Raw genomic sequence first — 19,208 nt, 5'->3', positions numbered from 1 at the left:
TTTCGAATTTGTTTTAATTAATTTGTCTTATTTGAACTAATTTTTATTTAATTCCTTTAATTAACTGTCTTTTTTTGGAAGTTACCAGGTCTAATTAGTTTGATTTTTTTTTGCACTGACTCAATTTTATTTTTAAGTGTTGTGTATGACACTTCTCACCTTGTCTCTGTTTGTTTTTACAGCACGTTGGGCTGTACATTTTAACGTGTGCAAGTTGCTATAATGATGAATTTGAGTTAAGAAATAAACAAACATGGTAAAACAAGTACAAGCCCTTACAAATATGAAGGGACAGAAAAATACTAAAGAAAACATTTAAAAGCATTTAAGATGGATGGAACCAAATGTAATAAAAATAAAATGTAGAAAAATAGTGAGGAAAACAAATTAGTCAATAATCAAACCATGAATTAAAGACTTCAAAAGCTAATTAAATGACGGAGCTAAGAGCAGAAGAAGATGAAGACTTAACATAAAAGCAAGTCTTTTGGAGTTAGTTTATTGAGAGATAAATAATTTCCAAAGTACTCAGGATTTTCTGGACAACATGTTAACAGTAGATATTTGAGCGTCCCTCTCAAAGTGACACATCAAAGATTTATAAAGAGTTGTAGCCCAAATTGAGACAGGCAGATAACAATTATTTGTCAACATTCAAGTGCAGACTCTTGAAACCCACCATTAGCTCAAACCAGAAAGATTTTTCAGTGGAATTTATGAATCAAGATCAAGAGTTCATGGTCAGGGTTGAAAAGAGAGTGTCCTCACTCTACAAAGAGAAACAGCATGGAAACAACATCATGCCATTCACATGATGGCGAGCTCTGGCAGAAAGAGAGGCCTCCAAGGTCTGAAGGAGACACTACCAAGACATGAAGGTGCATCATGTTCTATTGAGAGACTGAATGAGGATGTTTCCAGATTCACAGAGGTCATTCTGAGGAAAAGGACGCACAATGACTCTTATTTTTTGGGAGATACTACTGCCAGAAAATTTGTATGAGTCTCTCACTACCATTAGATCCTGATCTCACACACTCAACCTTTCAACTGAAGTAGTTCCACTCTTTTCACAGTCATGGACAAGCACTTGATGAGATGTATGAGGAATTTGATTTTCAGTCTTTTAAAGAGGACTAATCCTTGAACCATTACCTTTAGTAAGCTGACAAAGAGACATTTCTGCTGGGTTTTAATCATTTGTCATGGATCAAGTGTATCAAGTCATTCTGGAGCTTTCTGTGACCACATGGAGTTTAGTCTGCAGTATGAAGAAATGTTTAACAGGAATGAAAACAAGCTGCTAAGGCAATAAAAGTTTGTAGTAATAACAATTGTGTGTGGGCAAGGGGAAATCTAAGATGGGAGTATTGTACTTGTTTGCTGTTTTTTCAAGAAACAGGGATAAATTCACGCCCTTTGTCGATATGAAAGCTTCCTGGTACTGAATACAGTCCTGTGTCTGTTCATGGCTTCATTATAGAATCTCAGTGAAAGACTATTCAGACAAATTAAATAGAAAATATTCTAATTAAATTCTTAGGATCTGCTTTTGGGAAAATAAGGAGCAGAGAAAGGACAGGAAAGGAAATGACTGTCACTTCTTCCTTCCAGCAGTGTCATTAATCTGGATTTGTGTAATTGTTGAAAATTGTTCAATCAGCTGGAGAACCAGGGCGAAAATTACTGCCATAACAAGGCACTCAAGTTAGAGTCAAGTAATACTGAACGCGACACTTCTACCATAAGTACCTTCTTTTCAGATGTGGCATATTAAATGTGCATAAGCAACAAGATCCTTTACAAGGATTACATCAATGAGAAGTTTTACGGTGCAGTTGTGTAACATTTTGTAGCTTACATACATCATAGAACTTAAAGCTCCATATCTCCTGTGGTTCCCTGTTTGCTTTATGCCCGAAAGAACCATCACTTTCAATGTGTGGAAACATTGGAAACGTAACTATTTAATGTAAAAGTAATTATGCAGCAACTAAGCTCTATCTCCACCCATCTGTTCTCCCTGATGAACGTTCCCTTTTATTGTAGTCCTTGACAATAAAAGCCAATTTTCTTTGCTTAATTTTCTTGTTTCATCTGGAAGAGATTTGCTGCAGTTTGTTCCAAACATTTTCTCGAAGGAAAAGTCTTTGGAAAGTACGTTTACCCCAAACTGGTCCCACTCCTAATGAGCTGGTTGCAGATATTGATATAAATATTCCATTCTATTAATAATGTTATTGTTTGACTTTGCTGCTTTGACTCTTATTATTGATAAAAATGTATTCATGGACTCTCTGATAAGCCTGTAAATTATGCATGAGGAATGACACTGTTTGTGTGATACATCTATCATCTATTTTGGCGAAATACTTGTAAGATATTTATTTCCAAGTTTAAAGGACTATCCTGGTAAACACCTCACACACAGTGCAGCAACTTTTCTATTCTGCATGATAAGAAAACACCTGCTTTATGTGTGCAAGTCTGCATTTTAACACACTTTTTTTAGTCATACATCCAGACGATGTAGTTGGTATTCTCTAAACAAGTGAATAACAATTTCTAACACACTGCTGCAAAGAAACAGGCTGTCTTGTTATATTTCTGCAGTTCTGAGAACTTCACAGCGCTACCTCCCTGAATCAACATCGATATCATTTATTTATCACATACAGACTGTATATTTCAAAAAGAACATTCTCTGGTTTCCGCTACAGATGAACTGATTCCAGACAACATCACCTTCACAGAGACCAACAGAGACCTACACGCTGCTGCTGCCATCTGCTCTGGGAGCAAACCAAAGGGATGAAACACAGAGCCTGTAAGAGTGAATTTATGCACACTTTCTGTTTTTCTGGAGCAGGTCATGAAATAGTTTCTCCCTCTCTCTTTATGTGTATGTGTGTGTGTGAGTTTGTGTGTGTATACGTGTTTTGGTGAATACAGGAGTCTGAACAGATGCCATGATAATGCTGAGACTTCTTGTCCCCTGGAAGGAACAGGCTGCTGTTGGGCAATAACAGGGAAGATGACAGCATTCTGCAAATGACTGAGCAAGCCGGGCTTTTCTTTTATTACCTTAGGTCCCTGCAACAAAGCTACTACATATTACAGTATCCTTCATTTCTCAACCTATGTAGCAACATTATTATTCAAAAACAAGAAACAGTATCATAGGAGTCCTGTCTGGACAGCATCCTATTACTCAGGATTCGCCTTTAACCACGGACCTCAGTGGACCAACAGTAAAAACAACTCACTGAAAGAAGTTTGGCTAATTTGAAGTTTGTCTGTTGTCTAAGATAAAAAGAAGAGTAATAACTGCTGGTTAAAGGCCACTGTGAGGAACTTTCATGTTGATCTTTAAATCCATTCTGGACCAGTGGCGGCTGCTTGTCAGTCAAGGAGGGGAAGCTATTTTTTTCTGGCCTACATCATAAATTTGTTAACTTATTTTAACGTAATTTCTACCCTCCATGCCAGCTTGCTTGCAGCTGGAGCTGCTATGTGAGACTACTACAGGCTGTAAGTGTGAGCGACAGGGGGAGAAGCTCTGCAGCTGTCGCTGTAGCTGCTTATTAGTGAAAAGAGACAGAATCTTTAAACACAACGCTCGTCGTTTTTAAGAAAGGTAAACTCAATGGGGATTGATAAAGCCTCCGCATCAGTCCAGAACAACTGAATGTAAAACTCAGAAGGTGCTCCAGTGGAGGTTTATACTTCAAGATCGCTGACTGGCTCATTTCACTGTCAATCAAAAAGGGATTCGGTTCCAGACAGGTCATTTAATCATCATGCAGAAGCCCAGCGTCCAGGCCAGCCCACTGCCTCATAGACCCCCAGAGATGCTGAGCATCCGATGTGCGGGACAAATCCAGCGTTTATCCAATGACCGTCCAGTTTCCACAGTGGAACAACCCACTCTACACTTCCCCGCTGAAACTCCTGGGTAACTAGGTAACTCCCAGTTACCTGTGATAGGTAGCTGATTCTGAACAAAAGATGAAGGAATTCTAGCGCATATTTTGCCAATGAAATGTACACAGCAGTACATATCACCACTTTTTTTGGGAGACATTTTAGGGGAAGCTGAGCTTCCCTCGCAGTCTTAGAGCAATCGCCACTGTTCTGGACATAATCTGTGGTGTTTCCTTGAAGAAGACTGCATTTCCCATGAGCAACATCAACTCACTATTGCTAAAATTTACAGTAACACTTGCTAAAGGGGAAAGGGGAAGAACAAACAAGCTGGAATTGGTTGACGGCAAACCTTATTTATCACAAAGTTAAAGGGGCTGTGAGGAGTTTGAAAGTGATGTTGAAAAAGTCTCTCTTCTAGAAATATGCTTGATTGTAATCCACACTTAAAAGATTACCCGCACCAATATTGCTGGTTACAGGTTGTTTAAAATTGCTACTTCTTAGCTCCCTGATGGGGCCAACTAGAACCGGACTGCACACATCTCTATGACAACACCGCCCCGGCTGATGAAGTCTAGCAGTGAGAAGAGATAAATCACAGAGATCTGTGTTTTTGGTTTTTCTCTGCTAAAAACAATTTCTATGACTAATTTTGTTGTGATGGTGGACACAGGAGCAAACTGTCAGACAGAAAAATGACAGAAAAGCAGAAGAAAGCTAAAAAGGAGAGTGATACAGCCCGACCTTAGGGCTAATTTGCCTTTACTATATTACTATTCTATAAGACAGGGGCTAAACTGTTAGTGATAACGTTCATTCCAATGCACATGCAGCAGTTATCCCGCAGTCTATCAATAAAATGAAGAGTGAGGTTATTTTAGCTCTGCTTGGTAGATGACTGGCAGGACATAGCTAACCAGGATTTACTGACGTTACACATTACAGACATGTCTTAGAGCGCTGGCTGCCAGCCACGCTGAATATAGATAACTACAAAACTTCTTACAAACCGACAGTGTTTACTTGTTGTCACGTTAGCCTACAGATACGTCAGAGCACCAGGCTGCTGATGTCGCTTACATGTAGTCGGCTGCTACAACGTTTGGTTGATGTCAGATTTCAAACCATAGCGCTACATAACTGTACTGATAAATACCTTACCTTGGCACGTTGTATCCAGTTAAAAGTTGTCTTGAAAAAAGAACATTTGTTTTGATCTGATCTCCATTTAATTCCAAAACAAACAAACACACACTTCACTAAAAGTAATTTACAACAGTGTGCGGAGACTCCAGGTCAAAAGGGGGCGAAAGGAGTGCAATTAAAACAGGTCCTCCTTATAGCATCTTGAAGATTGTGATACAAAACATGGTATAGTAAGTGCAAAAACAACTAAAGGAAACCCAGCTGACTACTGTAACCCAAACCAGCAATACAAAAATCTCACTTGTGTACCTGGTGTATCTTACGATCCGAAAACCTTTTGTGCCACCCCTAAAAAAACTTTACTTTTCCTCCTTTTTGTAATCTTGAGCGCTAAAGCAGTGACACAAGTTAAAAAAAAAAGATTCAAATACAGAATCAACAACCCTGACAGATTTTCAATTAGAGTCCCAAACAGTTTGCTTTGGCTATAGTTCACCATGAGTGGTCTCTGAGTGGCCCCAGTGAGGCCCCGTAACAGCTTTGCAGGATGCCCTTGGTCTCAATTTGCTTGTTGTGTGTTTGTGTTCTGATCAGTCTTTGATTTCTTTTTGCCACTATTCATGTCTAGTATTCCTTAAGTGTGTGTTCCCATGTGGATTCTATTATGTTTCCTCACGTTTACACAACAAACCAAGAAGGAGGACTTACTTGGAGAAAACAAAGCCTCAGGGAAAACCCACAGGATGCAGAGTCAACACAACACAACACGACATGGAAGAAAGGATGAACTGAAAAAGAAGTAAAAACTAAATAGACACAGCGTAAATGAACACAGGTGTGAGACCAGACACTGGTGAAACTAATGAGAGCAAACAAACAGGAGGGAAACACAAGAGCAGGAGGTTAAAAACCAAACAAGACACACAGGGAGAAAGAGCTTCAAAATGAAAGTCTGTGATAAAAAGTTGAGAAGAAAGAGAAGTTTAAGGAATTGACTCCATGCCCCTTAACGCTCATAGAAAACCATCATTCAGTTCTTAGACCTCACACTTTACTAATACAAAATGTTACAAGCTTCCCATCTGCTAATATCTACCCATCAATCACAGCAGTTACACAGCCTCAGCTCAGAGCTGCCAATCAAGACACAGGAAAGAAACTTTCTCACTTTGACACAAAATCACAGAGAAAGAGTGAGGATCTGTGCACTCGGAGACAAACATCATGAGAAAGGAGCCTCAGATGTGTCTGAAGCTGTTTCAGCCAATCACTGATGAGACACACCTCTGCAATCACTTCAAACTGCAGGAAATAACACACCAGCACCAGCGCGCTACCAGCAAGACACACACACACACACACACACACACACACACACACACACACACACACACACACACACACACACACACACACACACACACACACACACACACACACACACACTTCACAGGAACATACCCTGTAGCAGCTGTAGTCACAGAGGAGGAGATAAAGAGGACACATACCAATCCTGACCTTTGGATCCTGCTGACACTTTGAACCAAAGGCTCACCATTTAATCATATGGATACATACAACTTTACTCCAAAACTGGAAAATAGAAAAAATAAACAAATAAACAAATAAACAAATAAATACCCCCCCCCCAAATAAATGAATAAATAAATAAATGAATAAAATATATATATATTTTTTAAATAAAAAAAAAACAGCAAAGAATAGAAACGACAAATATGCAACACTAGATTGAAAAAATGTGGACATGAAAAAGTAATTTTATGGCTTTTAATTCCAGCTTCTGATTTTCATGAAGTGTAATTGACTCATTTTAAATAATCAGAATAATTGTGCCCCTGCTATAATCCTTTGTTGCATATATTCCTCTTTCTCCTCTTCCTGAGTTATTTTTTTGTATTTCTTCAGAATTCTATCAGTACAGGCAGGAAATGTCAATCACTTGAAAAACAGTAACTTGTGAGCTTTAGTTTACTTTTCCATTGCTAGATTATGAGTAATGATGTCCAAAAACTGAAGACCCTCTTCATCACTTTCAGTGTCACATTGAAGAATTCTGCATTATGAGGCAAGGATTTAAATGAAAGATTCAAGAAATTTATTTATAGCTCTTTATTTTTTAAACATGCTCTTTTAAAATCTGGCATAAAACTGTCATTTGAAAACTGAATTTTGCAAAGCGAAATCATTTTTTTTTTTAAATATCCCCATATCCCTTTATGGAACAAACCCATTCTTTTGCATAACAGATACTTTGCCTATTTCTCTCTTTAGCCATTTATCAAGTTCTATAAGTTTCAATAAGACAACTGACACACATTTGATGCATCATTTCTCACATTTATTTGTTTATTTTTTTTTATTTGTCTACAGTTGTTCATATCTCCATCTATATGTCCTAAATTCTCAAGCTTTATAAATTCCAATTGTAAATAAAGACGTTTCCTCACAGCTTGTCCTTTGGATTAAACTGACCTATTTAATAATCTCAAGTTTACAAATTTCACTTGTTAGTAAAACGTTTAGAGCTAACCCCTCTTAGATTTATAAGGTCTTGTTGCACAGTGGAAGCAAAGTCACCATTTAGTGTCCTGCTGACCTCCAAACTCATGCATTTTGTAATTTTTTTGTGAAATTAAAGCTCCTGTAAGGCACTTTCTTTTTGCAGCATCTCTGCTGAGTTTTCCCTAAATAAATAAATAAATAAATAAACAATTAATCAATTAATAAATCTTTGGGGTGCTGAAAATAATCTCATATGAAAGTGAGAAAGATTAAAAACTATGATGTAGACTTTGTGAAAGTAGCAGTTGGTGTTCATTTCATAGGTCATGAAAGGGCATGAACATAAATTTCTCTCTGTTAAATTACCAGTATAAAAAAACTCCTCTTGGGAGCTCTAAGGGAAATATAAAAGGATAAAGGGTTATTTCTGCACTTTGGTCATAACAATACAGGATCACGCAGCCAATCCAGTTTAAATGTGAAACTTCATATCTGTGTTACTAAAGGCGCCCATCACACACATTGTATCTGATATCGCTGAAGGACACGCTTTCATGTAGAATCACATCCTATATGTGTTGTTTTCTGCTTTTCCACCTAGACGGCTGATAGCGCAGCTTTGATGAGTTCAGGCAGATGTGACCATGAAAAGATGAAGAGACACAAATGACAGCCTACGGAGGAACACAGGGAGAATCAAATCTCAGATCCACAACAGCCTGGCATATCAGCAAGAGAGAATGTTTACAGCTCTGCTGCAAGGCTCTCCTTAACAGAGGAACACAGCGCAGGCTGAATTCATCACTCCTGTGGTGTTCTGAGCTCTTCTGAACTGATGCTGAGAGTCACTCCAGGGCTGGAAGGTGGAGGCACTTACTGACCGGACATCAAAAACATATACAGTAAGGTTTAAAAGTGTTCAACAGATTAGATATTTTGGATGTTTTTGTGTTTAGAATAATGAGGGTTCTCTGTGTGTTTGCTTTTCATTCAGAACACAGGTCTGCTCCAGCTCCTGACAGAGTTTGACAGCTGCAAAGACTGTTGGATAAACTGGACCGTGTGAGAGGGAGGTTAACATTCTGCGGTTTATTTCACAAGATGCCTCCTCTGCAACATTTCCCTCCATCTTTATAAAATCAATTCAACGCACATCCACTGGGTCTATCCCTGGAATTTAATTAAGAGTTCAAAGAAACTGGCATCTTGTTTTAGCGCTGCAGACACCTCCCTGTCCATTTATGTGCTCAAACTGTGATTTATTAACAACACCTTTTATGGTCGCCACTTAAATAAGAGATGACTTACAACTAGAGGTTGATTGATATGATACCTGATGCTTTTGATGTTCCAGAGAAGGTTGCTAATACCCTTTATTGTGTGGTTTAATGATTTTTCTTTTATGTGTGTTTTTATGACTTTGTAGCCGGCTGCTGAACAATTGCTCCTTCAGGGTTTCTAATGTCTGCTCTGTTCCTTTCCTGAGGACCCAAAGCTGTGGTCAGTAATTCATAACTTGTGGTTGATTACAGACTTTTATTGGAAGAGACACATGCTGGAGCTTTAATACAAGTGATTATACTAATTGGAGATAATGAGAGAACAGATTACACAGCCTTCAAATCCATGCATGGATGTTTCGGTTAAACCTTAATCAAATATGGGATTGTTTTGAGCAATCAGCTCAAAGCACAATCATAAATTGTCAATCCTGTCCTAAAAAAGCATAAATCATTCAGTCTGTGATGTGAATATTAAGTTATATGTTTGAAAATCAATTAAGTAGTCTGCAGTGTGTCTGGGCAGATCAACCCTGGGCTGTATAAGATGGAAACAGAGAGGATCTGGCTTTTTGGTTTCTGGGATAATGCAGATAAAAGATAGTTGAACATATACAAATCATTTTAGATTGTTTATACATTTATGTGACTGCAGAGCCTCAAGTTTCTGCAGGATTTCCGCATGAAAAGTGGATTTATTTACCTGATAGGGACGACATATATTTTAGCGCCTCATGAGGTTTGCAAGATTGATGATCGAAGGAAATTGATTTCTCTGTCTCACTGTATCATTCACTTTCACCATAAAGAATCTGTAACAATGCACAGCAGCTCATATGATGCTGCAGAATGATCACTCAAGTCATACTCACACCCTACCACATGGTGGCAGTGTTGCACACCAGACAAGCCCAAACCCAAACTGTGAGTCTTCTCTGACATTTAGAGTCCTTCACACTAATCTCTCCTGCAGTTAACACCTCTGAAGCATTTTCAGATAAGTCCAAATTGCTCTCTACAATTTTAAAAGTTTTCCTACAGCAGGATACAGGTGAGGAAATTCACCTTTTAAAGATAAGGTTGATGGCTTGTGCCAATTTTGATGATATTTTAGAAATTTATTCTAGTCAGCATGCGTGTGAGCCAGCTTTAAATCGACATTAACCATTAAAATAGGAGTATCAAGGTGTCTTTGTGCTAAATGGGAGGATTTTGGCTCTACCGACTGGAAGTGAATGTTGCTATAAAATTGAGCTTGATGGTTATTTTGTGACCTTGGAAACAGATGTCAATACAAACTCCTCCTCAAGGCCAAATTTTTCACTTGGTGCTGTGTAGGCTCTCAGCTGGCACTCATTTACAAATGAAGTTTGTTTTTTCTCATGGAAGGGTGAAATTAAACACCGCAATCAATCTGCAGTCTCATCATGAAGGAAACAGACCATAGGAGAGATGTTTTGCAACCTGGTTTACTGCTTGTTATCAAAAGGGACCTTTATTGTTTAATAAGAGCTGAACCAATGGTCAGAATCACTATCCAGCCATCTATCAAGTCTGCCTTTGTTTATGTTATCAAGAAATCGATAGAAGACAAACGGGCCCTGGTCTGATGATGTCATGCAGCCTCTGGGAGCAACAGACATTTCTCCAAAGCTTCCAAAGAAGCTTTGGAAGTTGAGACTGAGACTGTATTTTCTTGTCTTACTACAGTAAAAACTCTCAACAACAAAAAAAAAAAAGAGTCAAGAAAAAACAAGGTAGCTACCTGTGTTTTAAGAAAGAATGCAGTGAATAAAATCAACCCCGTTTTGTAGCCTACTCTAGAGCTCCTCACAAAACCTCAAAGCCTGAAGACAGATGGGCAGCGATGGGGAGTACATCACTGAGGTTATCAAGTGGGCGCCTCCCTACACGGATGTTTCGTTTGTTTTAATTCTCAACACCTCAGAGAGGTTTATCAGTTGGCTCTGGCTGCAGCCTCACCAAGCAGAGCTAACGTAACCTCACCCTTCGCTTTATTAATAGACTCTCAAGTTTGAACAGACCACTGCAGAATAACTGCTGCATATGGGTTGGAATAAACATTATCTTAAACAGCTTAACCTGTGTTTTAGCCCATGCTCTATCACTCTCTGTTTAGCTTTGCTCTGCTCTGATGTCCTTCTTCTTTTTGCCAGTCCAGCTCCCGTGTCGACTATTACTACAAAATGAATACAAGAACTCCTTTTTTCCAGCAAAAAGGAAAGATTTTGCTTCTCACAGCAAAATTTTGCTCGCTGGTGTAATGTCATCAACCTTAAGGATGTTTGGTCAACACTTTGTGTTCCCCCAGGGAAAATATGACCCAACCACAAATACTAAGAAATAACCAGTTTTGGTGCTGATAATCTCATTTTAAACTTTAGCTCATGAAAAGGCAAATAGACTCATTTCATTAGGCACACCTGTGCAACTGCTCATTAATGCAAATTTCTAATCAGCCAATCACATGGCAGCAACTCAATGGTCAAGATGATCTGCTGTAGTTCAAACCGAGCATCAGAATGGGGAAGAAAAGTGATTTAAGAGACGTTGAACGTGGCATGGTTGTTGGTCTGAGTATTTCAAAAACTGCTGATCTACTGGGATTTTCCCACACAACCATCTCTTGGGTTTACAGAGAATGGTCCCAAAAAGAGAAAATATCCAGGGAGCTGCAGTTCTGTGGGCCAAAATGCCTTGTTGGTGCCAGAGGTCAGAGGAGAATGGACAGACTGGTTGGAGCTGATAGAAAGAGACAACAGTAACTCACGTAACCACTGGTTGCAACCAAGGTCTGCAGAAGAGCATCTCTATACAAACATGTCCAACCTTGAGGCAGATGGACTACAGCAGCAGAAGACCACACCAGGTGCCACTCCTGTCAGCTAAGAACAGGAAACTGAGGCTACAATTCACACAGGCTCACCAAATTGGACGATAGAAGATTGGAAAAACGTTGCCTGGTCTGATGAGTCTGGATTTCTGCTCCACATTCTGATGGTAGGGTCAGAATTTTGCGTCAACAACATGGAAGCATGGATCCATCCTGCCTTGTACCAACGGTTCAGGCTGGTGGTGGTGGTGTAATGGTGTGGGGGATATTTTCTTGGCACACTTTGGGAGCCTTAGTACTAATTGAGCATGGTTCAAAGTCCACAGCCTACCTGAGTGTTGTTGCTGACCATGTCCATCCCTTTAAGAGCACAGTGTACCCATCTTCTGATGGCTACTTCCAGCAGGATAACGCTCCATGTCATAAAGCTGGAGTCATCTCAGAGTTCCCTGTACTCAAATGTCCTCCACAGTCCCCAGATCTCAATCCAATAGAGCACCTTTGGGATGTGGTGAAACGGGAGATTCTCATCATGGATGTTCAGCCGACAAATCTGCAGCAAATGCGAGATGCTATCATGTCAATATGGACCAAACTCTGAGAAATGTTTCTAGTACCTTGTTGAATCCATGCCACAAAGGATTAAGTCAGTTCTGAAGGCAAAAGGGGATCAAACCTGGTACGAGCAAGGTGTACCTAACAAAGTGGCTGGTGAGACTTTTTCATGATCACATATACAGTCCATTCAGGACCTACAAACTGGTTGGAGAAAAGCTGAATGGGCACAAGATCGTCGAGAATGTGTTCCAGGATTGCACTGCAGACAGACAAATCAAAACTAGAACATTTTAACCTTAAGAAACATCTCACTTGTCTACAGAATATGCATTGATGTTCTGATATAACGTTAACAGAGCCTCAGAGGTCTTTAAAGAATGGTTCACTTGTTCATTTCCACATGACTCATTGCGCTTTTTGTACTCCTGAGGACTAAAAGTCTTTGCTGGCACCAGAAGTGGGATGACATGTATGAGCTGGTTCAGGCAAGCACCTCACACTGCTCTCATCTCTTAATAAGTGTCATTCTCACCTTTATCTGACCCCCTGCTGAGGTGGTCCATTAAAGCTACAAGATTTCCAGTCTCTCCTACTGCTGCTCTTAATAAGAACAGCGCCCAGCTTTCACCTCAGCATCCTCCGACCCAAATGTATGTGTTAATTCAAACTGTGAGGAGTGATGAGGTCAGAAACCAGACGTCAAACACCAACATTGAGCTGCTGTCTTAAATATTTCAAACCATCAAAACTTTATTTGTCCAAACTGTTCAGGGGTTTGCTTTTGTTATTTAAAAGTAATAATAAATATTAAATTGGGAATCTGCTTATATTTCATGGGTATAATAATGTACAAATAAAAAACAAACACAAGTGTTTGAAGTTTTTAATGTCAAAGTCAAACTTCCACATGATTCATCTTCGTACCAAACCTTTCGACCTCAGCTCCTTCTTCTTGTCATCATAGCAAATGCAATTAGTTCATTAAGTAATTACAGGAGAGGGGCAGCGGAAGAGAAATAAAAACAAAAAACAAAAACAGAGCCAGCCCCATAAGAAAAGAAAACAAAGAAGAGGCAAATAAAAATAACACTTTTTTTTTTCTCATTTTCTTCGCAAGTGCAGATTCAAAGACCTTAAGCATGCCATAGTCTGTTATGGTTTCCAGTTGTTTGTTTCTACAGTGTAGTTTTATCTGTACATGGCTATAAGAGTAACAGCACGAGGGGGATGACAGGTTCATGATGTGCGCTGAAGTGTTTCTAAAAAGTCTCGACTTTAGTGGGTGATACATCTCAGGCGTCGCACTCTTCTCTGTCTGTCTCCCCTCTGTGTTTTGCAGTAGACTGAAACATATTCATGTTTAAACGTGCAGTATAAAAAAGATACACACCCACACAGGTTCATTTACAAGTTCCCTTAAATCCAGATGGAAGGATTTGAAAGGTGCGATAATGGAACTGCCTTAAAACAGCAGTTTGAAGAAAATATCTGCCGAGTTGAAGAAGCAGGGCTGTATCAAGAGTCTCTTCCCAAAACGGACAAACTGGACGTTACTTCTTCAAGACCTTTTTGTGGGATTGAAACCCCGGTTATCTGAACTCTTTCTCCCAGAGAAAAGAGAGTGTCCTTCTGTCTCACAGTGTCTGTACCCTGCAGGATGTTTGTGATTGTTTTCACCAATCCCTTTTCAATGTGAACACTCCACGGACAGATTAACTCCACATGTTGAGGCCTTGAGTTTTGTTTCATCCTAAGCACAGTCTCTCAATAACAGAGCTCAGTAAACAGCCATGCTGGGGATTTGAGGGTAATGACGGCTTAGGGAGTAAGTACATCAGTGGCCTAAAACGAGCTAAAGGGGGTCAGAGACGGAGTGAAGTTGAAGTCATGTTCAGGTATACAAAGTTATCAAGCGCTCAGAGCTCGACTCCTTGGCCAGAGTACACCCATTTACTGCTGCAAAACTGGACACTACTACTTCACTCCCCCCATGAGGGATTTTTCAGCTTAAGGAGAGTGAAGCAGCAACAGTGAGAGTGTTTGTAAGTGGCTTAATATCAGAAGAAGTTCAACATTGTCACAAATCTTACCTGAGTGTTGCTCTGTGCAAACTTCAGAAGAAAGATCTTAAATCTAAAATGTAGCACATTTTTGAACAAGCATGTCTCATTTTTCTTAGCTGATCCTAAACAGCCTGGACCTTAAAACAGAAAAAAAAAAAAAAAAAGAGAGACACACATTCTGGCATTTTCCAGCAGGGTTACATTCGCCAATCCAGACATTAATGAGATCAGCGCAGATCAAGAGAGGAGAAAGGAAACTCATTAAGACCACAGGGACGACCTAACCCTATTATCCCTATCACACCACTGAACCACACACAGATGATGGGAATTAAGATGTGCTGGCCTCGATCCACACCCACTCTTCAGCCCAGTGCAGCAGAGTGGCTGTGGAGTTGTGCAGTAGCTGCTGGGAAGGACGAACGTGAAGGAGCCTGTTATCTGTGTCGTTCAGCACAGCAGTTTTCGGGCGTGTTCAGGGGTGTGAGGAGGAGCGCAGCAGAACTCTGCCTTCTCTCCACATTGTGTTCTTATTTGTAACAGCCTGCGGCACGCGTCGTTCCAACCCCTGACCTGGGATGGTGAGATTCGAAGCCCAAGGTTAACCCCCACACTCACTGAACAAAAGAAGGAACAGTCTGATCCACTGTTGCTTACTCCCTTGCTGCCATTATCATCTTCTTCTCCCCATTAGCGCACACTTATAGCACATATGTATCCAAATAGGCGTGGTATACAAAAAGGCGTGTGGTTTTAAAAAGAGAGAAAAAAAGTTAGCATTATCTGTCTTTCATGCAGAGTCCTTTTTTTCTTTTGTCCATTTTTTCTCACACAAGTGTGTTTTTTCTATCAGTCCTACTTACAGTTTGTGGAATATCTCATACTCCCACATTGTCTTATCGTTACATACAGTAGATGTCATGTTGGAAATTCCCTTTAATTTCACCCCACACATCAGTCAGAGAGATGAATAGTTATTTAAATACATTTCATGTTTAAATACTGGCTGGAGGGGAGCAGGCAAAACGCTACAGCTAGATCAATGAGAGGCAGTATGTTTAAAAAATGATGATAAGAGCACATACACACATAGTGCATATGATTTCTGCATATCTAAATATGGATTTATCGATCTACTTATGTTTTAATATGCTGGATATGTGTGTGTAAGTGTGTGTGTTGTTTATGTATGAAAGTGAATGCAAGTTATCATATAAATTATGTTACACAGCCACTGGATCATGTCATAAAATGTGGCCCCAATGCATATTCACATTCTGTAAATGCACTGTATGAGTTTGAGTCTACATGCTTACGTCTGTGTGTGTAAGTGTGTGCATGCTTGTGTGTGTATGTGTGTGAATGTGTGTGTGTTTGAACGATGCATGAGCGATGTCAGGATACAGTAGGTGTGCAGTGATTCGGCACCTCAGTCTACTCTGAAATGTTGAACAGCAGCAGAAAGATAACACTGCCTTTTTATCAAATACACACATACGTTATATACATACAGACTGGGTGTGAAGGCAAACGATAAACACGTATTTCACACTGTGGCACTACTGACACGCTTTGAAAACCTTGTTTTCTGAATGGTTACATTTGAATACCGTAAAAAAAAAAGTCTTTTCTCACATTGTTAGAGTTTGAGTTCAAGAACAATACCTGATTTTAAGATCAGCACTTAATTTCTAAGGTGTATCTGTACAGTAATCACACCCCTGTTGGTGTTTTCATACCTTGTTTATGACTTGTAAGATTCTCAGTAGTTTGATTGGTTAATATCCCCATCTTGTGTTATGATAGAGTTGATTAGGCGTTTAAAAAGTCTGATTGGCTTGAATTACATCCAAATAACGCAATCAAAGACTTGTTAACTTCTCTTCATCTACTCTGAGTGGATAAGACCTCAGTGGTTTTCCAGCAGATGGTTCACCAGTTGAGTCCAAATCTCGCCTGCCATACCCTCGGCAGAAGTTTGTTTGTAAGAACCGAGTCATTTATAGCATCAGGATTTACTCAGTCTCCTCTTCTTCTCACGGACCGCTCTGCGGCAGAGGGTCAGGCATGCATCAGATTCAGGTAGAAAGAAGAGGAGATGAAGTTATCCTCCTCCACATGGGCATAATAAGATCATTGCCTGCAGGCAACTCTCGCCAGTAGTTAAAAAAAGGGTTTTTAAAGAAAGTCAGAGCTCACCGAAGAGCTGATTCATCACTCGCTTTAAGTTTAAGTGCTGTTAAATAGGAGTCAGAATCCAAAAGTTCCAATTTGATATATAGCTTATCTTTTCTGACGTTTTCTCATCTTCACATGTTTAAAAGGTCGTCCAATGGGATGACCTGCCAGTAAGGTTTTAACCCTCGTTCTTCTTCAGAGAGGAACGTCGTGGTGATGATTGCTCCTTTGCAGGGCTGTCACAGGTAAACCTCGCGGCGTGACAACGTGAGGCAGGACGTGGTCTTGTAGTCCCCTCCTGTCCGCGTCAGTGGTATGACCTCTGCTGGGTTCTGGCCCTCTCCTCCTTCCTCCTCCGGCTGGCGCCTCCCGAAGCCTGCGCTACTGAATGTGTCATAGGACGCTGAAGTCATCTTGCGGTTGAGGAGGTTACGGTTGTGATCGCCCATGTTCCTGTTGCGGTCTCCCCTCCCCAGGGTGCCGAGAGGATCCCCGTTGACTAAGGGTAACCTCTGAGCCTCTCCGCCGACCACCCCAGGTTCTGAGCTCCCTGCGCTGCCAGCGCTCTCGCTGTCACTCTCATGATCGTTACCTCGGAGATTGTTGTTGTCGTCTCCAGGGGCGAAGGTGGAAAGCCGAGGGGGGTCACTGCCATGGCGCTGGCGCCTAGGCGAACGACGGACGGGCATCCAGCAGGTGTCTGAGTGGCCGAACTCATCACACTCCCTGGTGCACTTTCCTGTCAGAGCGACGTCTGGCAACTGTCTGGCGTCTGAGTCGGCACAAAGAAATCAGAAATACAACATGTTAATGAACATGTTTCAAAAAGATAAACACAAAATTTAGTCAAGTTCACAGTTAAGTCATTGAACAAGGAAAATGTGGTTAAGCCCTAAAAACTACAAGAAAGGGAAGAAAAGTGGGAGTCAAACAGGCTAAGGAGAACACGACAAAGAAAAATGGATCAAAAAATGTGGGACAAAAGGTTAGGGTATAAAAAAATGAACGCAGCAGAAACTGCAAGAAAAATGCTGCTAAAGCAAAACACAAAGTGCTGACAGCAAAAAAATCCACATCTACTAAAGGTTCTCAGCATTTCATTAAGGGTGAGAGGTGAGGTCATAGCACACAACACGCACATCCAAAAGAAGACAAGCTGATTGAAAATAGCAGCTTCTCTACATGCAAAGACAATATTAAGTCCCAAATCAGCCTTTTTGAGTGTTAGGTTAAAAGGTTAGTGAAGCCGCCTGGGACTGAAAAATGATGTCCTACATGGGCAGGGGTTAAAGGGCATGGCTACTCTTCATGTAAAACACTAATAGATGGATCAATACTGACTTCATGATAAAATAGACAGGTCTTAAAATGAAGACAGATGAGTTTGGTGTGATGTTTCAGGTCGTTAAGGGGGATTAAAAATTCATCATATGAGCGACAGACAACAATACATCCTTTCCAGTTCATTCTTCCTGCATTCCTCTTCACTTGAAATTAAAAGCTAGAAATTTAATATTTATGTTTAATTCCAAACTAATTCCAATTTTGTTTCCTGCATGCAGCCGCAGAATGAAAACCAAACAAGCAGATAATTAAACAGCATAATTATAACCAACACAAAGAATCGTCGCTTCAAATCCCTCTCTCCATCTGACCGTGACGGAAAACCGATTTAGCACCACAGAATCCACAAGATTTCATGCGTTGCTGGAAAAAAAGGCGCCATTTAACCCGAGAGGAGTACAGCCGCTGAGGTTGCAGTGACCTTGCTTCTGTTGTTCTGCAGCTCTGGTATGTCCACATTCAGACGAGGAACACGGCAAATTAAAAAAAAAAAAAAAAACCTTTATGCTTGAAGAAATCCTTGATAAAGATGTGGCAGAATATGGTGAAAGTGCTATTCTGTGTGTGAAAGGAAAGATTTGGGCGACTGACATACAACAAGGCCGTTAAGCAGACCTTGTTGCACAACATACTACACACACACAAACACACACTCACACACTGGACAATTGCTTTATACTGTTAATCATTCTCTGTGCTGAGCTGGAATAAAGGTGAGACCTTGACAGTGAGCCAAATATTAGAAATCTTTGTCTCCAGTGTGTGTTTGTGTGAATGAGTGTGTGTAATAAAATGTGTATTTCACAGTGAAGTGCACCAAAGTTTTAAAAGGGGGGAGAATATGTCAGTAAATGAATCTGAATACCTAAATCAGGGGTGGCCAACAAGTCAGAGACCAAGAGCCACAAAAAATTCTGTGGTACTACAAAGAACCACATCACACACGCACTTCCTCTCTCACAAAAATGAAAGGACAAAAGATGAAAATCAATAGATTTCCAATTCTTTAAGCAACATTTACTGTTTGTAAGTGTGTTCCAATTTGTACTTGGAGCTGTGTCAAAGACAAATTTCTGTTTTTACTGCAGAACAGACAAAGTTCCATCCATCTATCTATTTAGATAGCGATGAGCACATGTGCAAGTCAAGAAAAGAAACTGAAACTTAAGTATCAATCTCATCACCCAAGTATTGATCAATACTGATCACAAGATCAATATATCAATAATTTAGATTGATTGGTACACCACTACTCATAACTATAATGAATGGATCAAAGAGTCACAAAGGCAAAGAGCCACAGGTTGGCCACCCCTGACCTACAATATAGTGCAA

The 19,208-nt window shown here is 40.1% G+C and overlaps 1 protein-coding gene across 1 annotated transcript in view; it reads right to left on the bottom strand.

Moving 5' to 3' along the window:
* Nucleotides 1–13,159: 13,159 nt before the first annotated feature.
* pcdh7a (protocadherin 7a) overlaps nucleotides 13,160–19,208 on the bottom strand; it is a 51,105-nt gene continuing 45,056 nt past the window's right edge. Inside the window, exon 5 of the mRNA XM_074689669.1 lies at nucleotides 13,160–17,301. Coding sequence (XP_074545770.1) covers nucleotides 16,769–17,301 — 533 coding nt within the window. The 3' untranslated portion in view covers nucleotides 13,160–16,768. The remainder of the gene's footprint in view (nucleotides 17,302–19,208) is intronic.

The sequence above is a fragment of the Halichoeres trimaculatus genome, unplaced genomic scaffold (genome assembly GCF_033239565.1).
Source record: "Halichoeres trimaculatus isolate MK-OKI-2021-1 unplaced genomic scaffold, fHalTri1.1 fHalTri1_scaffold_2, whole genome shotgun sequence".
NCBI lineage: Eukaryota > Metazoa > Chordata > Actinopteri > Labriformes > Labridae > Halichoeres > Halichoeres trimaculatus.
The sequence above is the reverse complement of the archived record's forward strand: the minus strand, read 5'-3'. Positions and strand labels throughout refer to the sequence as shown.